We start from the raw sequence: 25394 nt of genomic DNA, 5'->3' as shown, positions 1-25394 counted from the left end.
GAGGCGACGGATTCTCTGTGGGCCCGAAAAGCCCGTCCTCACACCCACCAGCCGGAGCCCGACTCCACCCTCTCCCCATCCCTCACAGCACTCATACCCCAGCAGCCACCCTTACACCCCGCCGCCATCTTGAGCGACCCCTCGGCGGGCGGCCTGCGGCCCCTCGCCCCGCCCACCAGCCCCCCAGGCCCCGCCCCTTCCCGCGAGGGCGCACCCAGGGGCAGCCAGCCCGGCGCCTGCGCAGACGCGCAGTAAACAGGCTCCGCCGCTCCTCCCCCTTACGTCCTTTGCGTGGCCGCCTCCGCGCAGGGCCGCGCGAGCGCCGGCGGCGGCGGCGGTTGCGCAGTGGCGTACATCCGGGCACTGGGGCAGGATGAATGCTCCTTTCCAAGATGGCGGCGGAGGGAGGAGGGAAGGAGATGAACGAGATTAAGACCCAGTTCACCACCCGGGAGGGGCTGTACAAGCTGCTGAGCCACTCAGAGTACAGCCGGCCTAACCGGGTGCCCTTCAACTCGCAGGGCTCCAACCCGGTCCGCGTTTCCTTCGTCAACGTCAACGACCAGAGCGGCAACGGGGACCGGCTCTGCTTCAATGTGGGCCGGGAGCTCTACTTCTACATCTACAAGGGGGTCCGCAAGGTACTGGGGCTCGGCCGGTGCGCTGGGGGGGAGCGGCGGGGGCTCCGCGCCGCCCGCCCGCCGAGGGTCCGCCGGCTGCCAGAGGGGCGTGGGAGCCCCGCTACGGGAGGCTGCGCTGCGGGCGGGGGGCAGAGGCCGGACCGCCTCCCCTTCGGGCCCCCCCGCGGCGGCCTTGGGGCTGGCAGCTTCTCGGTTGTGGCCCGACTGTGGCTGGGACTTGAGCTGTTCTCCCGATTGACTTGGCCTGTGGGTAGCGGTGAGGGGAGGGGGAGCGTAGGCCTGGGCTGGAGGGCTGTGTTTGGAGACAGTACTAGTGGGCTGTGCCAAGTACGGTGTCATGGATGATAGGTGTGCGCAGGGAGCCCTTTGGGGGGATGTGATTGCTTAGGCCTTCCTTGGTATGCAGGAATGAGGGTTGGCTTTCCATTGGTAAGGCAATCCTGGGCCCCCTTCACCTGCTGCTTCAGGTCTGAGTTTGCTGGACACTAATGCCTGTCGTGATTATGGTGGTGTCAGATCCCTGCTTCAAGGATCTTTCTAGCTTTGACTGAATAGCTACAGTAGTCATTGTAATTTTAGGCCTTTATCATGACTTTGAAGCGTGGACTAATTTTAGAATTGTTTCTAAATGAGAGCATTGCAGTGAGCTGAGTTTTAAATGCCAGATAATTAACACAGAGAAAGTTGCTTTTACAGGAAAGAACCATTGCAGCACTTGAGAGAGGCTCATTACCTGTCATTATTTGATGCAGGACTAACAGTGCATGCATTTGATCTCTCAGGTCACCATATTTATGAACAAACCCTTTCTATTTGTTTCTTATGGTCCTTGATTTAATGGGATTTAGAGAAGGATTCAGAATTTGTCATGCTGAGTGAACACGCGTCACTCCTAATATATGTAAACACAGACATAGCAATTGTCAGTGTGAAAAATATTTTATTTTTCCAAAAATGGGTGTTCATTATTTTACATACTTGGAACTTGGCTTCTGTTATGTGAGTACCTTGAAGTCTTCCTGCTCTTAGCCCACCATTCAACATGGGAGAAGTAGTGACGTAGGTAAGGCTGTGCAGGAAGTCTGTAAATGAGTGAGGAATTATACCTGAATCTGTTATGTCCTAAGCTAGTGCTCATATCACTCCTCCTCTGTATAAAATGCAAGCACCAACTGGGGAATGAAGCCTGCGTGGTTATTTGTTGACTGTGACTTAACAGATCTGATATGTCCTCTATAATTATATGGAAAAGTGTGTGTATAGATTTTAGTTTCACCCTTGAATAATTTCTAATAATGTAGTTATGTTTTATATAATACTTGAACAATAGCTTCTTTAAGCATGCGATGAGTATTTTGTATGAAACACTATTTGCTATTTATAAGCAGTTGCTATCTTTACTATTTACAGGGCATTGTGGGTGGCAATATCTCTGAAAATCTGTATCCTAAATTATTACCATGTTTGGATTTTGATATCTTGTGTTCGTTTTTTCCATACAAAGTAAGTGCAGAGTTCTCTCCCTTAGATTGCAGAGCAGGCCTTTATGTGGTTTAGTAACCGTACATGTGATTCTTGCAAGTTGTCATAGTCATCTCTTGCCACACTTCTGAAAAACAAAAAGCTAAAGCCTGGAACTTCATTGAGAACAGGGAACTGAATAACTTTTCCCAATTATAAAAATGTCTTTGAGCCGAGTATTTTAATTTTTTTTTTTTCAGATGCTAAAAGCTGCTGGTGTGATACACAGTAACTGAGAAAATTTAGTTTGTCAGACCGTTGAATTGTGAGCTTTGAAGTGTACCTGTTACGGTGTTAAATGCTTTTTTCTCTGTGTAGTGTAAAACATACACATTGTTGGAACAGAATTCATTTCAGTGACCTTTTTAGTGTCAACAATTAAAAATATAATGTATATTCTATATGTATAATACATTAACTTCAGTGAAGTGAATCTAGAGAAACAGATTAAATAGATTGACACTTAAGGAAAATGCTTTAAATGAGAATGGGGAAGATGGCCTGTCTTAAACTTGTAATACTTGCTTCTTTGGAATTTATTTTGAAACTATTTAATTGGAAGTCATTGTTTTGTCTATATACAAAGTTTATCCAAGAACAGACCGACAGTCTTTCAACGGATTATTTTAACTGATTATTCAGAATCAAAAGTTATATCTTGTGGCTGTCATAAAAGGGAGAGAGCTGTTGTTACCTAAACTGACAGTATGTAATTCTGCCTTAGACTGGACCAACTATCAAACTCTGCATGCCTTCCTGTTCTTGGGGGCAGAAGGGGGAGAGCGACTTTATCTGTTGGAGACCAACTTTTTTGTGAACCTCTGCATAATACAGATGCTAATAACTTTAATTACAAACTATCAGTTAAAATTGTCTAAGTATCCCTTTTAAAAAATTACCTAATTACTTTGACTATCATTTTCACTTTGACTAAGTCATATTAGAGCATGAGTTGAATTCATTGAAGCTATGCTGTGTGTGTCTGTCAGGTAGCTATGATTTTTTTTTTTTAAAGTCCACTTCTTTTCTTGCTAAGACAATGCTTTTCCTGAGTGAAAGAACCAGAAGGACTTTTTTTTAAAGTAACTCTGTCTGTTAGATACTGAGATAATTCTTGCATCGATAATCCATTGCAGCTCACTACACATCAAGGAAGAGTCATGCTTAAGCCATGAAGGACACTTCAGAATAAATAATGTAATATTGGGTCAAAGATACCACTTGAAAGGATATTTCTTGAAATCAATGATGCTAAGCTTTCTTTTTTTAGTTTCCCTTAAATCCTAAATACATTGCTTCTGCTACATCTAATTTGGAACTCGTGTTTTCAAATAGACTGCTAATATATGTGTTCTGTTCAGGATATTTAACCTATATCAAGAAAAAAAACATTTCCAGGCATGTTTCTTTAACCTTGATCCTCCTTCCATGAAACTTGGTTGAAAAGTTGCATCTAGTGTCCAGGACAGTGGTGTGGAGATTGGAGTGCTGATAGACAATGATAACAGCTTGCTAGAGAGACAAGGGAAAGTTTTGGATAGTATTTCAAGCTGTCTTTAGAGACTTTTTGAAGCAAAAAGGTATTTTCTCCCAACTTTGCTCTTTGCCTCTTTAAAAAAGAAGCTCAATTTTTACAGTTTCATGTTTCCACGTTACCACTGAACTTTGCCATTACCATGGAACATGTTACCAGGTTTCCGTGTTTTCCATGCCAGAAAGCAGATAAATTAAGAGCCAGTGCATTGTTGTTTTTATAAAGAAACTTATGCAGCTCTCTTTCTGTTAATAAGGCAATGTAGACTTCCAGAAAACTGCTGCTTTCTGATTTGGATCCACTGAAAAAAAAGAAATGAACTTATAGTTTAGTAAGGAAAAATTAAACTGATGGAATGAGATGTGGTTGCTTTATTTATGTAAGTATATAATTATTCTCAACTGTACTGAATGTCAATGGACTTTCCCTTCCAATCCTCTTTAACTTTAGCTTTAAGGTTAGATATGTATGAAGATTTCTTGTTAAATGGTAAATTTTCATGAACTCGACTGATCCAGTGACAGCTGAAAATTATGGTCTAGCAGTATAGTATCCTCTTGGCAGTGTGTTCCTCTCTCCTTGCTGTCTTTGGCAGTGTTCAACCTCTGATTGAGCTAGTTCAGCTTGCTAAACCAGCAGCAAAATACTTGCTGTTTTTCTGGGCAGATTTTCTCTTGATTTGGTGAGTTGAACTGTCTCATCTTGGGGTCAGATATTAGCAGGCACAGTGAGAGCAAAGAAAGTTGTGGGGGGAAAGGGACAAAACTACCTCTTTCAATGGGCTGATCCATCAGATCGGGTATGCTGCCTTATGAGGTCTCGCCTGAATAAAGCTTCAGCCTTAGGTCAGATTCAGAATGATCTGTTCATGGGGGATTGTTGACTTAGTTTTGGTTAAGCGAGTTACAGGTGTTACAGGAAGTCTTTTTATTATTATTATTATTTTTGCTTCTTCATGGAGCAGAGTTATAAGGTAATAATTCCAAAGTTATTGCTCAAACTCTGATGCAGCAATGCTTTGGAAGGATTGCCTTTTCCTCCAGCCCCAAATCAGGAGTGAGGGCTATTCCTTGATTCTTGCTTATGATACAGTCTTGGAGTACTTTAGTATGGTTTGTGGCTAGCTGTGCGAAATGATTTATTAGTTGATTTGTTAGTCTTGAAAAGGAGAGCACTATCTCATCTTCCTTGCCTTAGGAATGACTGACAAAACAAGGCTTTCTAGATTGTTGCTGACATTAACTATCAAATTTGTTTCCCTTTCTACTAGGAAGCTAGTACGTTTTCCTTTTAAAAATTGTGTGTATGATAATTAATGTGTTATTCTCTGTATTTTGTAAATGTTTCTGGACAGGTTAGTCTGCAACTGTCACTGCAGTACAGTCACGTACAGGTACATATTAGCAGTAGTGTCACAAGGTACACAGTCTTAGCTTTTGCGTAAAATATTGGGGAGTTACGAAATTACGAGTGTGTAGATTAGCTTATTTCATTATGTTAGGCTTTTTGCATTGTATTTAAATTCTGACTACCTACTCTCTTTGTTAACATGTGGCAGACTTTCCTAACATTGTTTCATTTTTTTTTTTTTAAATCTCTTTCTCATAAAAAGAGTCTTCGTTTTCAGTTCTACTTTTTTTCTGCAACTACCTAAAGCAGCAGTCTGTAAATAACTATAGAATACTACAGTATGTTGTAATGGTATCGAAGTAGAAATATATGTAGATGATAAGTTCAGATTGGCGGAGGTGTGGAGGGCAGAATCTATTGACTGCCTTTTTAACCTTACGGGGAGCAAATGGTGTAGGAATAATCATATTTATACTAAGATGAAAGTAATCTCATATCTCAGCTTCTTTTGTTAAGAGTTAGCCTAATGGCAGTTCAGTACTCTGGTTATCAGTCAAAATACTGATGACATGTAGGATTCCTTCCTTTGCAGTTGTCTAAATTACCTTTTTTTGTTTGGCATGGTGTGGTGACTTTCATTCTGTAGACTGTTCATCTAGGATCTTGTCTCAACAACAGAATAATAATGGGTGGCGTTTGTCACTGTGCTTAAGAGTAGTGTGAGATGTTTCTGGATTGGAAGCTGGAATTTGTGGAGAAAACCAGCAAATTTTCTCAAGGTGTGGTGGGAAGGTGAGTTTCTATTACTGCATATTTAGAGATCACTAAGCTGATACTGGCCTTCAAAAAAGATGTATATTTTAATACCATTACCTAAAGGGGGCCTACAGGAAAGACAGAGAGAAACTCTTCAGTAGGGCCTATTGCAATAGGGTGAGGGGTAATGGTTTTAAAATAGAGGGAGGTAGATCTAGGTTAGATATTAGGAAAAGAATTTTTACAATGAGGGTAGTAGAATGCTGAAACAGTTTGCCCAGAGAGGTGGTGGATGCTCCGTCTCTGGAAACATTCAAGGCCAGATCGGACAGGGCTCTGAGCAACCTGATCTAGTTGGGGATGTCCCAGCTCCTTGCAGGGGGCTTGGACTAGATGACCTTTGAAGGTCCCTTCCAACCCTAACCATTCTATGATTCTGTAATAGCATATGTGAGCTTAAAAAATGTGGAGAGTTGTAAAGATCTTTGAAGATACACTTTTTCTGAAGTGGTGTGCAGTATACCTACATCTTTGTAACCGGTTCTTAAACTTGCAGCAACAAGAATTCCACAGCCTCCCTGAAGAACTTGTTTTGGTGCTCAGTTTTCTCTGCCCCCCCCAACATCTAACTAAACTTCTTGTTCAAGTTAAAAACAAAACCAAACCAAAACCAAAACAAATAGGCTGAATGCTGTTGTTTACTGTGGATATGGAGAACATTTGACTATTGTCTTTGACTTCTACATGTTTGAAAACTTGTTAGTTTGTCCTATCATTTTTCCTAAGGTAAATCTAGTTCTTTTAACCTTTCTTTTCACGTCTTGAGTTTCAAAATGTTTGATTACCCTCCTCTATATTGGCTTCTATATAGTTTGCATTTGTGGTACCTAAACTAGATGTAGTACTTCCACAGTGACTTCAGTGTGGCATAAGGTAGAAATACTGCCTGCTGTGCCTGTCTTCTAATATTCTCGCTAACATATTGAATACTGTTGACATTTTTGAATCCTATTCCTAGTGTTGACCCATGTGGATTGTTTCTTAAATTGCTGCTTTCTCTCAATTTTTACACATGCTATGATTTTTATTGTTTCTGTTTATAAAGGCCATGTAGCATTTTCGTTGAATTTTATTCTGTTATGTTTATTAGAGAGAGTTTTTATTTCCAATTCTGTGCTGCATACTGCAAAAAATCTTTCCAATCTTGATGTCATTCACAAGTTTGACATGTAGTCACATCCATTAACAAAAATATCTCGTAGAACCACGCGTTATATTTGCTGCTGACCTTTTTCACTAGTTATCTTTTCAGAAGACAGATTTGTTCAGTGCTTGCTTTTGGCAAGTTTACCTTGTCAGCTTTTCCCCCCTCTTTGTTTAGGTGCTTGCAGTCTATTTTGTTTCGGTGGTTTTGATACCCAAGAAAGGTTTACTGCTATGACAGTCAAATTGTATTACAAAGTGTTGTGCATTTAAATATTTATTTGTACCAGAATCAAACATCACTCTTATTGTCAAAGGGATGACAGACAAAGGTGGCTGACAGAAGTACCATAGTAAAGACAGCAGAACTTTTCTCAAAGGTATCTGGTGCCATCCTGCAACTCGGATGGTTTTCCATGTTCTGTGCTGGAGGAATTTACGTAGTCCACATTTTTGAGGTGTGGTGTCCCTCTTCAAAAGGGTGTTGTAGCTTCATTTTTTTTCAAGAAATTAGATAATTTATTGCTGAGTTTTCTTCTTCTCTGTATTGTAGATAATAGTTGTTACGTTGGGACTAGATTCACGAGTCCTGTGGAGGTATTGCAGCTGTAGATCAGTAGTGCTTTACCTGTTGATCTGTGCTTGTGAAGGTATTTGAAAGTCTCTTGGAAATTGATTTAAAGTGTTTAATGGATGGATATACTTACCAGTTTGTTTTGTGATGTAGATAGGTGTTTTCTTTCTTAATTCTGGCAGGGCTGTACTAAGAACTGCCAAGACATGTTACAGAATATTCCTGTAGAGTTTTCTGAAGGGTGGGTTTTTTTGGTAACTCCTTTCTTCCAGTGGCACTTTTGAAGGAAATAGTGAAGATCCAATGTAGATTACAGGTAGATTTAAGTGTTTAACTCCATCGTGAGGCATATATAGAACAACTAGGACAGGCTTGAGTAAGAGGAAGAACTAAGAAGCTGCTTTAAAGACTAAAAAGCTACTTTAAAATGACACAGTTAAATGTTTCTTGCTGTGAAAGAGAATTAAGTATCTGCACTTGATGGAGTTTGCAAGATGATTATTATCTGGGGGCTACTTCTGAGTTGTAGATACTGGCATTAGTCCGTAGAACTTTTACTTCTCTTACTCTGTGCTTCAAGCCTATGTCACAACTGTTCGACTTCAGTAAACTATTGCAGTGTATCTTCTGAAAGATTGCTCTCTGAGGTAATAGTTCATTTATCTATGGCTGTTTGGCTGGCACATTTGAGAGTGAATAACCAAATTGATATGCAGTATGCCTGACCTTGACAGGCTGAAGAGGTGGGCCCGTGCCAACCTCATGAAGTTCAACCAGGCCAAGTGCAAGGTCCTGCACCTGGGTCGTGGCAATCCCAGGCACAAATACAGGCTGGGCGGGGAATGGATTGAGAGCAGCCCTGAGGAGAAGGACTTGGGAGTGCTGGTGGATGAGAAGCTTAACATGAGCAGGCAATGCGCCCTTGCGGCCCAGAAGGCCAACCGCATCCTGGGCTGCATCAAGAGAAGTGTGGCCAGCAGGTTGAGGGAGGTGATTCTGCCCCTCTACTCTGCCCTGGTGAGGCCCCACCTGGAGTACTGTGTCCAGTTCTGGAGCCCCCAACATAAGAAGGACATGAACCAGTTGGAGAAGGTCTAGAGGAGGGCCATGAAGGGGGCTGGGGGGCTGGGGAGAGGGGGGGCTGGGGAGAGGGGGGGCTGGAGCACCTCTCTTATGAGGACAGGCTGAGAGAGTTGGGGCTGTTCAGCCTGGAGAAGAGGAGGCTCCGGGGAGACCTGATAATGGTCTTCCAGTACCTCAAGGGGGCCTACAGGAAAGATGGGGAGAGGCTGTTCAGTAGGGCCTGTTGTGATAGGACAAGGGGTAGTGGTTTTAAGATAGAGGGAGGTAGATTAAGATTGGATATTAGGAAAAATTTTTTTACAATGCGAGTTGTAGAACACTGGAACAGGTTGCCCGGAGAGGTGGTGGATGCCCCATCCCTGGAAACGTTCAAGGCCAGGCTGGATGAGGCTCTGAGCAACCTGATCTGGTCAGGGATGTCCCTGCTCCTTGCAGGGGGGTTGGACTAGATGACCTTTGAAGGTCCCTTCCAACCCTAACCATTCTATGATTCTGTGATTTTATAGGCAGTGAATTTGTGTGTGTGTGGCTGGATGGGGTTTTTTTTGCCACTGCAGGTATAATTTGTATTTCGTTTTGTATTGCAGTGTATTTGTAGTAATACTGCACTTACACTAATTTATATTCCCCCAACTGAATTCATGTAAAACCATTAATTGTGGCACTTATTCTTTGCAGACTGACAAAATTTTAGTCATAATGCTTCACAAATGCAAATAATGGTAATTTGTAACAAACACTTCTGTCTCTGTAGTGAGTTTAGTGGGCCAGCTTTGTCAGAGTATTTACAAAAGGGCTGTGCTATGTGCCTAATTTACAAGGAGTTTGCATTATGCTTTGACAGATTACAGTCTGCAGAACAGTTAAATAGTTAACTGTTAATAGTTAAAATGTACATTGAAGATGCCAGTGCCTGAGACTCTAAAGTTGCCTAGACCTATCTCTGAGAGGCTTGCAAGCCATAATTGTCTTATTATACATTCTAGAATCAAATTTAATGCCCTAGTTTGAAGTATTATTGTAGTTCTCTGGCTAAAGGGAACCATCTGAAATACTTCCTTTTGAAGCACAGGTATCCAAAGGCCGCTTGCTGTCTAATTGTTATGACTATCAGTTGACATGCTTGGATAAATTATTATTTGAAATTGGTGCCATGTAGTGCCTACTGGCCTTTCAGAAAGTTTAAGTAAACTAAAAAGTGACATTAAATGTGCCATACTGTAAGTTAAAGTAATAATATTCTGTTGTGTCCTTCCCAGAAATCAAGTATTTTTACTTCCTTACTTCACCCCACTTGCAAGTCCAAATGTATATGCATTCCATCTTCTAGCATCTACAGACGTCCCGTTTCTTGTCCACTCTAACTTAAAATAAAGCAGCTGCTTTTGCTTGTTCTGGCTTCTGTTTAGCAGACTGTTGGTAGAAGAGATGTAGCCCTGTAGTCTTTGTGGGCAGGACCATCAGCCACTACAATTGAAATCTTTCTAGTGGTGTTGTCATAACTTGCATTGGGATTTTTCTCTTGCATTGTTCAGTAAAGCCGTTCATAATGGGATGATAAATCTCTAATAGATACTTTCTGAAAACTGATTTAAGTTTTGGTTTACCAACTGTAATCTGTTTTTAATTTCATAAGTTAATCATAAGGGTCTCACGTGGCTGTAATGGTCAAAGAAATAATACTTAGTTTTGTTTTTTTTCACTTTTAATTCTGTGTAGGTTTGAAAGGTGGTTGTAGTAAGCAGTTCTTGGTTAATAATGCTTAATTTTTGTATATCTAGAGAATGTTAAGTGCTGTATTAGATTAAATGCTACTCTAAGCAGGAACTTAAACTTAAAAATGCCCTGGCATAGGGAGAAAACTTTGGATGTTATGAAAAAACTTTGTTATTCCCTGTCTTCTAGGAATAAAAAAAAACCCCTAATACTTATTATCTTACAGGAAGTTTTGCATACATTTTGTAAGGAAAGTGATACCATGGGAAACTTTGAGAGGACTCCAGTTTATGGCTTTAATGCTCCCTTTCAACTAAAGGAAAGGGGAGTAGTGACAACAGGAGACTGAATGGATGCCAATATATATTCAAACTATCTGTTAAAAATCCATGAGTCTAGTGAAATAAACTATTGAAATGATGCCTTAAGGACACCTTAAGCCTGCACGGTCAGAAGGATGATTTGGTAAACTTGGTGACTAACTAAATGTCTTTTCTTCCTGACTTACAAATGTAACCATAACAAATATGTAGTTCTACAAGTTATAGTCTTGTCATATTTTAACTGTGATAATTTATTTCTAAGGATTTTTTTTTTTTTGGTCCCAGTTCTTGTAACCAAGAATTCTGCAGAAGTTGTGCAAGGTTTCTTCAGATTTCAGGTGGATATTGGAGCGTGACCCTGATACAAGTTTGAAGCTACTATTGAAATGAAATTTTGGCAGAAGTTGTTGTAAAGCGTTTTATTTTCTTAAATTGTCTTGATTTTTCTGGTTTTCTATTAGTTACTGTCCTCAGTATTGTAGAAAAATAGTTATGCACTTTTCAAAATAATGTTAATATGATTTAAATTTATAGTTTAGATTTGCATAATTTAGTGGTCTGAATGGCAAACACTACCTCTAAAAATCAACGTTAATATTGTATTGTGAAGCTGAAGATAGCGGCTTAGTCTGCATTTTCCTTCAAATTTCCACCTTTCTTTCTTACTAGGATCTATACAGCAAATAGTTGGATTTATTTTTCAGACTTTCTTTTTAAGTGAAATTATTATTAGCCTTTTTAATAGGAGAGTGGGCCAGAGACCTTCGATAGCTACCTCTTTGCACTTAGGATGTCAGGACGATCTATCTTTAAAAAATAATTTGTGAAGGCAGGAATAGTTGCATGGTTAGGCAATACTGCTTTTGAAGTTTGATACCACGTATGTGGTATTTCTTACCTGTCTTATAGGTATATCTCATCTGGCACGTGTCTGTATGTGTCAGTTCAAGTTATTACTAGATTACTTGTAAATAACCAAATAATTTTTTAAAAGTGTGTATGTTCAGTATAATTATATTGATTCAAGTGGAGTTTTTTTTTCCCAAATAAGACTTTCAGAAACACAAGGTGGAGCTTGTAAAAGAAAGACGCTAGGGTTGACTAAGGAATTATTGCTATTTAGTAGCATTAGCTATATACCTCAACAAGTGACTTCTAGCAAAATCTTACTGTTGCTTCAGAATGTGATCTTACACTCTATCCTCTCTAAAGGAAATTGTCCAGTTATGTTCATGTCACTTAACACATTGGGTTAGCCTGCCTTTCTCACCTTTGGCAGTGAAACTGTGATCCCGTGTACAGAATAACTTCTGTCTCTGTCATGTACAGTTAGCAAACACTTGTAAAATTTTAAGGTGCTGTTCTAGATGAAGTTTCCAACCTGCTAGCAGTATTGACAGCATAGACTCTGTGCCAGTGAAATGACTGTTCAAGTGTAGTCCTGAGTTTTAGCCAAAATGGAGCTTCTATAAAAGCACTGAACTGAACTGGGATGGTTAAGTGTGGGCACACGTTAGCACTTTTGAATCGGAGAGATGGGACGAACAACTGTTCTGAACAACCTAAATAGATGCCCAGTGAACTGTCTTTAGTGGTGCTCAAGATGATTCATAGTTGTCCTCATTGTTTGAATAACAAAGTGCTCGTTGTCAATTAAGTTACTACAGCAGTCTAGAGGCAGCTTGCTTAGCTGCTCTAACTTTGTGCTGCACTGTAGCAGCATGCACGTCTCTGTTTCCCTTGAGCAGTAGGTAAACCCTTTTGTAAAATGTATTGGGCTGGCATTGGTCTAGTTGATCTGTGTATTGTTTTTTGTTAGTCCTAAATTGGTAGAGGCTTTGCTTGTGCATAAGAGAGCCAAAGGGGAATGCTAGTAAGACTGGTGCTCAGAGAAGTCCAGTCTTATGATGCTAGAAAATGCTTTTGCTTTGCTCTCTCTTCAGTTAGTTGGGAACACTTTCTTCATTTGTATCACTTATCATTAGTAGATGTCTTGCAGCTGTGGCACTTGCAGTGCAAGTTGCTAGAAAGGAAAACTTAGATTTGGACAATCTGCTGGTATCAGCGCTGGTTAAAGGTATGATTATTTTTGACAGCAGAAATCCCTAGCAGGCATAGTATTGGTACGCCCATATTGGCTGTGTTCTGTCAGTAGCCTAGCTGTGTTCAGTCTGTGCCCTCCCACAGGCTTCTGTTGGGACCTTCAGCAAAATGCTTACGACATGCTTATGACTCAGGAGCCAGCACTGCTGTCTGCAAGAAGATCAGGAGGTGACAATAGATAGTCTGATCATTGCCTGCTACTCTGGAGACAAAAATCAGCCTGAGGAAAGAGACAGTGTTATGTGACCACTTGATATGATAAATCCTTTCAGCCTTTTAATGGTAAACTTAAAAAAAAGTAATAAATAGTAGGCAAAAGGGCTTCCCTCCCCCCCCTCCCCCTAATATCCATACCAGTGAAATTGTCAGCACTTACTTGAAGTATCTTAATACTTTAAAATAAGGCCATTGGGAAAGCTAGTGCTGAAATTGGGAACATGCTACCTTTTGCTCTAAAACTTCTGCAGCGGGATTCTGACTTGCGGATTAGGTTATATCCTAGACCTTATAGGTCTAGGACTATGAGAAATCTGAGCTCACTACAGTGTTAGAGTATCACTACAGTATTCAGAAATTTGGCCTTGATTTTTTTTTCTAGTAGCCTGTGCTCCTATTATTGTTCTGTAACACTTTTTGCCTAATTGGATTGGGTCTTTACGAAACGTCTTCAGCCCCAGAGGGAAGATGCATTGCAAATTAACAACTTGAGGACAAGGGTTAAGGCAACTATGTTATTTCATCTGTCTGTTACTAAATATGACCACAAAAAGCATAAACGAATGGGCCTTTTTCTGATTTTGAAGCATAGGTTATACGTTTGGTTGATAATTTATTCATGTAACTTCAGTAGAACTGTTTTGGGGCTCTTGGAATAACAGCCAGTTACATCTTATTTTTGGTACAAAAGTAATTAAGGCTTTGTTCTAGTAATATTTTGTTAACATGCTGCAACATGATGGACTTACTGTATCAAAAATGTCCAGTGTTCCTTTAGGGCTTGCAAACTTCAACAGTCGCCAGAAAAGACATGATTCTGACTTGCTGGACAGATATTACTGTGTTGTATTTGCCTCGTACTGAGCTTTGTAATGAAAAATATATAAATTGATTAACAATTAACTCGTACAGTGAAACAAGTTTCTATAGCAAGAAGGCAATGCAGGGTAGAATTATTCAGACTACTTTTTCTATAACAGATAATTTTTTCAGTTGTACTAAAACATTGTTTTGTTATAGCAATTGATAATCCTGAGCTCTTTTGCTGCTGTGTTTTTTCTTTTTTTTTTTTTCTCCTAAATAAATAACTTTTCCTCTTTATGTGCTGAAACGGGGATGGGGGAAACTTTCCAAGATAAATACCAAGGTGGTAGACTGGAGGAAACTGAGCCTGCTACTACTTGCTTATGTTACTTAGTATAATGGAGTTATACTAGATATGTTATTATGTAGTATGAATATATACTTCTACCTGTTGACGAGTCTACATGAAACTGAACTTACTCTAATTTAATAATAATGATCATATAATAGCTTGCAAATTTCAAGTAAATCAATAAATAGAGTTTAGTCCTAATGCTGATTTCCCTGAATTAGTCAGGCTTTTGGTTATTTATTCTTTGTATGTTTAAAATCTCTGTATGTTTTGTTTGTTTCAATACTTTTGAATACCTTTAAAGAGAGGAATGTTCTAATTTAAACTTCACTGTTAAAATTGGAAAAATTAGGGTATTTTCAAGGAACTGCAGATGTTGGGGTTTTTTGTGATAAAACACACTTGTAAAACCAACTTTTGAGGGTTACTGTATTTTCATCTTTTTAAAGTTAGAAGAAATTATATTTGAACAACTTCAGTGATGAAGCTACAACAGCCTTACCCTTTCAACAGGGAACTTAATTTTGTGTGATGTGTTTTGAGGATACTTTGAATGTCTGATCGCTTGAAAGAAAAAACAAAAGCAGCAGTTCTGTCTCTGGCAAGCTGTACGTACAGTCAACCTTAAGGGGTGGTGTTGATAGGTGTGCATGTATTGTTAAAGTGCATTTTTCTGGTATAATAACAAAACTATACCAAGGTTTTAGAGAAGAAAAAATACATTTCAAAGCTAAAGTGAAAGTAATTGCTTTGAAGGTGTGACTGATTAGAACACTAGTCCAACCGGTCAGGTAACTTCTTTGTGTGCACACGGGGAGGAGATGAACAACTCGAAGATGATGCTGTGGTTAAGTCATGCAGTGTTTCCAGTTTGTTCCATGTTTTAGGGGCCATCTAAAAGCATCCTGCCAACTCTAATTTAAATGTCAACTTTAATAGGTACAATTTTCTAACCAGTTTTACTTGCAGAGCTGAGCCAATTTAAACCCTTTCCCAGTGAAAGTAACTTACGAAGTGTTTAATAAGTATCCCAACTGAGCCTGTGAACTAAATGAGAACAGCTGCTGAATTGTGCCAGAATGTGTAGCTTTACATGGAATTAATTTGATATTTATGTACCTATTTTCCTTATTTTAATTTATTTCTTACATCTAGTATATGTATCTTTGTTCAGCTCATCTGAATCATGCCTCATTCAGCACTAAAAACAGGTGAGAAAGGACTGATTATAAGTGTAGGCAACAGTGTGACTAGACTCTAGGAGTAGGAGGAAATGAAAGGATCCACTGGAGGATAAGGAACAAGAGATCTTTAGAGCTCTGAATCTGTTATAACTTACTAGACTGTAACTATTGAGAAAGGAGTTACAGTTAACTAAGCGTAAATCTTAAGTGAAGCTTGTAGAACTTAATTGTGAAGTGTAGTTAAGGAAAGAGATAATTGTTATTGTACTCTTCACTTTTGAGGAACTGAGAAAATTAAGAAACTAAAACCTGTGCTTCAGTGCACTCTAAGCTTTACAGGTGGTGATATATTCTTTACGCGATATGTGACAGTCTGTAGGGAGTATTGAAACACAAACTTTATTCAATGTCTGTGAATATTTAGTATGCTCTCTGCTATTCTGAAATAGATTGCTTTTTAATTCACCATATTCCAAACAGTGAAACCTTCTCCTAAAAACCCTTTGGCTGCCTGTGACTCCAGTGACAAGCAGGTGTTTTCTTAAGGCTTATTCTTGATTGTATTTATGTAGAGAAAAAAAGTTCAAGAGCACTGCTCCCTCCCACTCGCCCCGAAAAACCCAAACCAAAACAACAAAACAGCCTACCGCAACAACAAAAGAACCTCCAAAGAACTGTGAAGAATTCTTAACTGCTTCAAGTTACTTTCAGTTTTAGTTTTTGAAATACCAAAAGAAGGTAGTGGACTTCTGTTAGTTTGTTTTGCTTGAAGTAAAAGGTTGTCTCCCTGTGGTGTAGGATGATGGAAAACATTAATGTATAACATGTATTATATTACCAACTGTATATGAAGTTCAGATGCTCGGCCTTTCTAGTGGAATACTCTGTTAGTAAGGAAGAATTATAACTTAAGTTCACATCCTTATATGAACTAGCAATTTTAGGTTGTTATAATAGATATTTTAACTGAAGGAGTTCTAGAACCTTAAACTCATTCTGTTCTGAAATGGAGAGAGGATTAAAGTGCCTAGTTCTTGGTATCTTTTTTATGTATTTTTACAACCTTATGTAATTGAAGATGTCCCTGCTCCTTGCAGGGGGATTGGACTAGATAACGTTTAAAGGTCCTGTCCAAAGCAAACTATTCTTTGATTCTATTTTACTGATTACAGGGAATGTGACAACTGTTGAGAAGAGAGCTATAAGTTAAGGTTTTCTAGGAGTGGTTTTGGAAACAGTTAATACTTTCATTGATAATGTTGGGAAAAAGAAGTAAGAGCATGTACGTGATGGTGAAATTCTCATGAAGTTGGGAGGCATCACTGTTCATAATCAGAGTTCTTTATAAGGAGAAACAAGCTGATATCAGAACAGTGACTGAAGTGAAACTTCATTGAAAAAATGCATAGTTAGAGAATTTTTGCTTCAGCCATGAAATTTTGAAAAGATGATAACCAGGGTGTAATGTTGATTACAAGCTGAGCTGAGCCAGCTTGTGATACAGCTGTTGAAGGCAGGAGGAGATAAATGCCATTCACAGATGTATCAAATGAAGTTCGCCAGTAGAAATAAGGAAGTGTTTTTAGTGCCATTGTACAAGGCATTGAAAAGACTGCTTTAATATTGTATGAAATTCTAGTTGCTTCTGTTGATGAAGGTGATTTTCAGCTCCTGCTACTTAGGAGAAGATGGTGTGTAATGTAAAACTGAAGGAAGAAGAGTGTGATTTTTTTTAATTAGCTGAGCGAAGTAATTCCTGTTTATTAAATATATTTCTACAAGGAAAAGAAGAAAGAACAGAGAGAATAAACACAGCCTTCCCTAGATGTATGAGAGACATTGCCAACTTTTCCACAAACCTCAATCATGCAGAATTCATAGTCAGTTCAGAAGGATCATGCTCTTTGACTAGCCCTGCTGTAAGCTATTGCTAATAGTTGAACTGCATAATGAAAACACTGTGATGTCATAGGCTATGGACTCTGTGGGAAGTACAGAACAGATTTTAAGAAGAGGCAGAGCGTTTCATCGAGAAACTTTAGAGCTGAGCCAGATGAATGGAATGAAGAAAATCTATTTGTAGTGATACAAATACAGCTAGCTATCTGTGTGGTATCCAGTGAGGCTCCTTTACTGGCTTTTAGATCCAGAAGAGGAAATGAAGTGCAAGATACTGAGGAGCTGGGGACACTAAAGTCCAATGAAAGAATGGAAGTACAGCTGACTTAGCAGGCTCTTTCCATGACATGTTTTATAGTAACAGTGTCTCAGTAGTTTTGTAAGGAAGCTTCAGGGGGTTTTCTTTTGGTTTTTAGATTTGCTTGAAGATGGTTCTCTGTATCGTAAGTATAAATTTTTTTACAGCAGACACTGAAGGTCAGAATGATTTCATCCTATTTTTAATCATGAGCAGCACAAAGGATGATATTTTCTTGAATAATAACATCAGCTGATAGAGGCTGCTTTAATTTATTATAAAAAGAGGTGATCAGACAAGCTTTACTTTTTTATTGTACGGGCTAGTGAGACTGAAAAAAAAAAAAACCCTAAGCAGTAAACCTGTTCTTGTTTCAAATTTTCCTAACCTGTTCTTTATTTACTTTTATATAAATTCTAGTATGCTGAGGTATTTGGTCTATTTTCTGGCAATTAGGAAAGAATCCATGTGCTTAAACCAGATGTTTCCTTATTCACGATCCTGTATTTGAGCTGAATGTTTGAAAGAATATCTTTCTTCAAAATGGAAACTAAGAAAAGCTAGCAACTGTGGCTTGGCTTTGCCCTGCTAGTGTTCATCCTAGAACTTGAAGTAAGTTAGGCAGTTACTTGGCCCCTCTTGCACCAAAACAGAATGATTTCCCACCAGGATGCAACTTTAATCTGTGGAAACTATCTTTCTCACTTAAATGCACTCTTGGAACAAATTTTCCTTTCTGCTATGAATGCAAAGTCTTGATTCACAGGAGAGAAGACAGTGTCAAATAGAGACTCTTTGCTAATCTAGTCTAGCTCCTTATATAGTGGATATACCTTGCTCCTCACATCTGAGTGCATTCTCTTTATTTGGTAGTTCTTTATGCACGTCTTTTGGCAGTGAAGTTTCCCATTACCCTTCCATCTTAAAGAACAGCAAAAATCCTTTCAGATTTGTGATAGTTAATAAGGTGATTTCTCCAGTATGAGAATTGCTTGCTTCGTTCTTTGGAATACATTAGGTTGTTAATGTATCTTGATCAATATGCAGCACTAAACAGTTAAACAGAATTCCAAGTAGAGGCTCAGGCTGCTTGGTTACCATGGCAAACACAGTAGGAAATTCATGCCAAAGTTTGGAAACTAAGATACACAAAAGAAACCTTGTAAACTGAAATAATTGCTTTGGGCAACAAGTGTAGTTGTTCATAATTTATTAGGGTCCCTTCTCCAAATAATACTGTTTTAAAATCCTAGTTTATCAAGTAATTCTTAATTGCCAGTTCAGAGTTTTGCACAAAGTGGGCAATATTCACAAGCAGGGAAGAGTGACATTCTTTGTTGGCTTGCCCTCTAACTGTAAGGGCACACTGAGTGAACAGAGTAGCCTCTTGGAGACAGATAAATTACTGAAGTACTGTAATCAAGGTTGACATATTTTCAGTGTGCCATGTCTTGTTTAACAGATGTGACTGGTATTGTGTGTGGGGGGGTGTATATATATGTAATGATTTGTCTATGTTAATAATTACATATATGTTAGAACATATATTTAATGATTTGTGTATGTTGAAGATCTTGAAGTGTTTAATTCACTTTGCCACAGTTGTTTGTTACAGTTAGCGAACCTTAAGACAAAGATCTGTATGTTGGTGTTTTGATGGGGTGGTTCTTCGTTTGATGGTTTCCCTGTTTAATCAGCTGTATTTGAACTATCTATGAACACAGTATTTCACATTGCAGTCCTGTCAGTATATTGTGGCAAAATCTGATATTACTGCATGTGAGTTGCTGTACAGTTTTCCATAGGTGTGGTCACATGCAAATCATGCAGTTATTTTTCTCTTTCTGAATGTAAATTAGTACATGTATTTACATGTATCTTTTCCAAAATCTTATCCCCCAAAGAGGAAGCTATTATATAGAAAGGCCAATCTGTGGCTTGAGAGACACACTATTTGTAAAAACTTCCCGAAGATCGAGGCCAGAGTCGTAGCTGGATGTTGAGATTGTGTGCACCTACCCTGACGTGGGACTCAACTTCATCATTTTATGCACTGCATAATCTGGATTGGAGATTGTTTGATAGTTGGAGGCTAAGGGAGAGCAGTTTTAGGTTATTATTGAGAAACTGTGATTGATTTGCCTCTGCCTTTATAGAACATGGTGTCTGGGAAGGAAGGCTTGATGTCATGATAACTACGAAGTGGTGTTACTGGAATATGAAGTGTTGGAGGTGATGGAACAAGCACTTTAGTATTAGGCTGAAACGGTGTTCTGGGGTTCTCATGGTTTTGAGTGTAAAGAGGCTGAGCTGCAGACTTGTTACAAGTAGTAACATTGAATTACAGGTCAGTCTGTGCTTTTTGCTGATCCCTTGAAAAAAGGACTTACTAATCACTTCATAATGAAAACGAAAGTAGAATTTGGAAACACCTGGAAGATTATACTGGAGTTGAAGTCAAAGCAAAGTAAGAATTCGGGGGCCACAGGAAGTGATGAACTGTGCCATTGATGAGGCACAGTAAATAAAACTTTAAGTAGCTTCCATCCCACTAAGTTTAACATATGGTAATTTATAGTTCTGTGGTACATCTGTACTTCAGAAGAAGAAATAAGTTAGAAAACCAGCAGAAATTGAAGGTGGACTAATTTGAGTAACTGTCAAGGCAAGAGGCAATTGTAAGAAACTTGGGAGATGCAGTTATGCTAGGTGAATGAGCAGAAGGAGAGTTTGTTCCCACTAATCTTTTGGTGGCATACACTGGAGGAAAAAACTTGAGTCAGTTTGGAACCACTACATAAAAAGAAGAGGAGATTGCTGTAGATGACTGCCTTAATTGATCAATATTTGAGTCCTAATTTTTCTTTATTGTAAGAAATGGAATGGGGAAGAATAATAGAAACAAGAATGGAATAAATCATATTGCATTGTATAAATCAGTAGATCCATGTTTAGTTGTTTGTACAGGTCTAAAAAAAAAAAGAGAATATTACAAAGATTCAGAGTACTGGTGAAAATTGTGATAGTTGAAAACCTCTGTGGAAATACTGAAAAGGATGGGACTGCTTATTCCAGTAAGCAGTATAAGTGCTGTGTATATAAGGAATGTTAGATATCATTGTCTCTTCCTGGGAACAAGAAGGTATTCAGTAAAATCAGAGGGAAACAAAATTGAGAACTGATACTTTTTTTTCACATATTTAACTTTATCAGTCTTGCTTCAGTCATCTAAATAAATAAATTATCAGAAAGTGGGTGTTAAAACAAAATCTGGCAATATTTGCAGTTCCATGCAGTAGTTAATGCAAAAAAATAAATCTTGTAAAGGGTTATTAAACTTCCACATTTGCAATTTAAATGGCTTCCTGAAAGAAGTCTAGGATGGAGAATAATCCGTTAATGCAGTTAACTTCTTGAACTTGCTTCTGGAACATATATCTGTCCACTGTTGAAGAAGTGGTATTGGAGTAAAGTCTTGGATTGTGGTCCAATTCTGCATGTGCCAGTATGTATGTGCCATGACTTGTTAAATCTATGTCTTAATTTTTAAACCAGTGAGAGAGAGACCAGTATAAAAATGTGACCTGTCACCCGTGGTTTATTAATAGCCCAGAGAGATAATTGTTTTGAACTTAAAACTGTTCAGTGAGATCTTTCTTACATATTTCCTTTAAAAAGAGCTGAGTAGGGGGAGAAGAGGAGGAAGGTGTCTGCATTGCATGCAGAACATACGTGACTCTAAATTAGGTTTCTGTTGGAGTGGTTTTTCTCCAGCAGGCTAAGCTACAGTTGAGACAAAATTCTCTAGACCAGCCACTGGGAAGAGACAATAGTACTGATATCACGTCTTCTATTCCCTTCTTCCTGTGGAAAAAAAAAAAGTCAACTAATTGCTTAAACCAAAATAGAATATCTAGTTCAGTTCATGTCTGTTGGGAGTGTGTGATACAGCGACTATATTCAGAGTTGTTTGAGTTTAACCAGCCTGTTTACAGATTTAGTGTGACCAAGCACATAACACTGAAGTTAAGAGTCTCAGATGTGAATTGATCATGTCATTAACTGACTCCCATGGTGTGGTGAACTTTGCAAAAGGAGCTATGAAATACTGCTTCTGTTAGCTGTTCTTCCATGTGGGTTTCTGAGTGGTTATTTAGATGCGCAAGAACAAGTTCAAGCTCTTGGGCTCTTTCTGTATCGTAGTAAAGCAGCATTGTACAATATGTAATGTAAAAGATTGGAGCGCTTCTAGGGAGGGAAGGGACAAGTTTTCCTCTGCACATATAATAAAAATTATCTTTGTTAAATATGTAGAAACAAACACCTTTTCAAAAGTTAAGTTACAATGTCATGTTATTTCCCTGAAGTTTTAGTGATTTGATTATAGTGCAGCTGAAGATTGCTCAAGTTACTTGGAGTGCTTCCAGCCTACTTCCTGGAGTGAGCAGGCTGTTCCGTTTCTTTTGGATATGCTAAGCACTGCTCACAGACCTTTTCAGGACAGAGCAGGACTTGCTCTGGAGAGCTGTGCTGAGGGTTGTGGTCAGTTCATTAGAACACTTAGGAGTCTGACCCAGCTCTTTGAACAGCACTGTCGGAAGTTGAACGTTTTGGTCTCCTACTCAAAAGGATCAGTGTCAGCATGGGTGTAGATTTTAACAAATGAATAACATGTTTCTAAAAGAACAGTTTCAGTGACTTGAGACTTCTGTTGGGTTGTAACAGATGGCGGCAGCACCAGTGTTCTCTGCTCAGAAGGCAGAGGAGGGTGGTTTTTGGTTTGGTTTTTTTTTTTTTTTTTTTTTTTTTTTTTTGTGTGGAGGGGTTCAAAACCTTGTTTCCATTTCCCTCAACCTCCCAGGCCTACAGTAGTTCAAATGTGTTAACGTTCCTGTCCGACTTTAATGCCGTTTGCCCAGTCTTATGAAGAATCAAAGGGTAAGTTGATTCTATATGCTCTTGTGAAGTGAATAGGGATTTGTGAACAAAAAAAAACATTTTTCTTTTTGGAGGAGTCTACTGTTCTGAGTTTTTTATCATAAATATATAAATTTTTACTTATAGATTTTATTAAAATAAAAATATGTGCTTTTTCTGGAGTTATGGGTAGACTGGTGCTTTCACCTTAGATAGATAACTTTCAACAGGATGTGCTTTATCAGTAACCAGAAAAATGTTTTGGTTTATAGCCTTACTAAAATGGAGTTATGGTAAGCTGTAAATCAGACAATCCTTTATTAGTGTTCTTTATGGTGTTCACTCCACTTTCTTGATCTTGTCAATTATATAACCATTGATTCAGTTAATATTACATAGATTTATTTCAAACCAGTCTGTGCTCTTTGCTCTGTTTGAGTGCTTAGAATAATTCTTCTGGAAACAGAATATGATTATTGTATTGGATGCTTCAGAAAACTAAACTGATCTTTACCTAAATATGGATTCATGTCTAGTTGTCTGGACTAGAGCTTTTATCTTATTGTATGTGATCATAGTTGTCTGCTGCATGAATAAATGCTGAAATCCTGTTAAGTAATGCTTTTTCTCCTTTCAAAAGTCATGTATGTCTTGTATGGCCCGAAGTAGAAGTTCAGTCTAGAAGGGAGAAGAACATGAAGTAGCTACCCAAATTTGCAAGCAGCTTCGTACAAAATTGATCTTTAAGACTGTGTTATGGATGAATTGTGTGGAACACTTGAAAAAATTAGGTTAAATAAAATTACTTGGTGTCCCTGTTTTACTAACAGAGTTGTTCTTATACAGTATCCTAGAGACTGTCACATGCCTTAACTGTTCCTCTTCAGCATTTAATCAAGTGCTTTGTAACTTAAAAAAAACCTTCTGCAAAGATACAGGAACCCATTTATGAGCAACAGTGCTGTTCAGGAGAGTAAACATTCTGTTGAATGGAAATAAATCTTGAAATGCTTTTGTTGGGGGTAGGTATAAATGCAGGTTATTTTAAACTTTAAGCCAGATCATTCAAAATATTTATGTATTGGAAGCAGCACATCAGAAGATATGCCACTGAAGCCAAATTAATAATGATCGTGTCTCAGAAATCAGAATCTTAAAGACTTAAGAAAGTAAAACTGGCACGAAGTGGCAGCTATACTTTCTGGAGACTTTCTAGGGAAAGGAAGCTATAGAGAGATACCTTAATGAAAAGTCTTTGAGGCACTATGTTAAAAGTACCAGATCCTTTTTCCTGCTTCCTAATTGTTTTTGTCCCAGTTTCTTAGTTTTTAATTCTCAAAATTCATGTTGTTCAGTGCAACTTTCATACCTTTCTCATGTTCTCTTGCCTTCAGTTACAGAGGAATAAGGGAAAGTGAATGTGTGTGCTTATTTTTTTAGTGTTAGCTCATACTTGCCCTTATGTTAATTGGCAGCAAATCCAGCATTGGTTGTGCTGTTATGAGTGTTAAGCTATTGATGCTTCAATTCATAGTGTTGAAAGTTCAGCCAAATTTTAAAAGCAAAACTGTAAATCTCAAGAACCTTATTTCATTTTCAGATGTGATTTTAATATAAAGCAGGTGCATTGAATGAGTGCAAAGTGGCAAAATAAAGACCTAAAATTTCCGTAGCATTAGTGGCTTTGCAAGGCTTAGGAGACACTTTAAAAACAGTCTGCGTGGACACTTGTTAACACCTTGGTGTGGAAAAAGCAGCTTTTATTTAAGAAACTGTCCTTACATTTAAGAAACTTATTGTAGCTATGTATAAATAGAGCAGCTTTACAAATGGTGACTGTCTGCTGGCTTTTTATAGACTCCTAAAGAAATTTTTTTTTTTTTTAAGCTTATAAGTGCTCCTATAAGCTTCCAAACTAGTTTATAAGTTTTCTGGGGGCTTCTGAAATGACCCTGAATATGTATTCACTTGTACACTACCTGAAAGGTTTTGTGCTGTTCAAGCTGAAGAGATCCTGGGGCTGATGTGAGTTCTTGACAGACTTTAAACTTTCTACTGAGAAAGCTAAGGCCGTTAGTCAGCAGTCTGTCAGCTTGCGTGCAGTTATGTTTGTAGAAGCCAGTTTATTACTGATTGGCTATGGCACTGTCAGTTGCCATACACTGAAGAGTGTTTTATTAGGGGTTTATAGTTGCAGGAAGTGTTGCCTGGACTTTCTGTTGTATATCTCATAAATTAAGCAGAACTTTTGCTCTACATCAGTGTTCTTTATAGGGAAGGACAAATAACTTGCTCCTGTAGTTTTCTTCCTGCATGAAGTTCCTTTTGAAACACAAACCAGACCTGTTAAGTAAGCTGGGAGTGGCCATGTTGCTGCTACTTTAGTTGATCCTAAGCTTAAAATCTCAGGGTCATTCGGGTTAGAAGGGACCTCTGAGAGTCTCTAGTCTAACCTCCTGCCCAAAGTTGGCTATGAGATCAGATCAGCTTGAAGCAACAGTGAAGAAACTACAAATTATTCTATTGCTAATATTAAGTGAGCTGTAGTTGTGCCCTACAAAAAAAAAAAAATCTGGAAATTTACTCCTTTTGGCAATAAAGTAATTAGAGGGATTTCCGGTGTGAAGTACTGAAGCTAGTATTTCTGGCAGAAACACTTGTGTACAGGAACAATGAACAGAGTTTGCCAGAAAATTCTGCAAAAGTGCCTAGGATAACTCTGCTTTCTTGCTGTGTTCCTCAACTTTGTGTCCTTCAGCTAGCTCTGTAGGAAGGAGAGGAGACCAGCACAGACATGGAGGAAGAGTAAACAAGCTGTTGGAGGTCTCCTGATTTAGTTTTCCCTGTCCTTGCTAACAGAGTGAGCAAGTCCCTGGAAGACTCCGCCCTGTTCACTAGGGGATCCTGCAAAAGTGCTGCA

The 25394-nt window shown here is 38.7% G+C and overlaps 1 protein-coding gene across 8 annotated transcripts in view; it reads left to right on the top strand.

Annotated features, from left to right (window-relative positions):
- The first annotated feature begins 272 nt into the window (after positions 1–272).
- Positions 273–25394, top strand: part of WDR20 (WD repeat domain 20) — a 58040-nt gene continuing 32918 nt past the window's right edge. For all 8 annotated transcript variants that reach the window (XR_015258831.1, XR_015258832.1, XR_015258833.1 and 5 more), the window contains exon 1: positions 273–641. Coding sequence is in view for 5 of the 8 variants with exons in the window: in XM_086750255.1 (XP_086606381.1) it covers positions 378–641 (264 nt within the window). In the remaining 3 variants the exon portion in view is untranslated. The remainder of the gene's footprint in view (positions 642–25394) is intronic.

This window comes from Chlamydotis macqueenii, chromosome 5 (assembly GCF_036417535.1).
Source record: "Chlamydotis macqueenii isolate bChlMac1 chromosome 5, bChlMac1.mat, whole genome shotgun sequence".
Classification (NCBI taxonomy): Eukaryota; Metazoa; Chordata; class Aves; order Otidiformes; family Otididae; genus Chlamydotis; species Chlamydotis macqueenii.
This window is presented reverse-complemented; position numbering and strand designations above follow the sequence as displayed.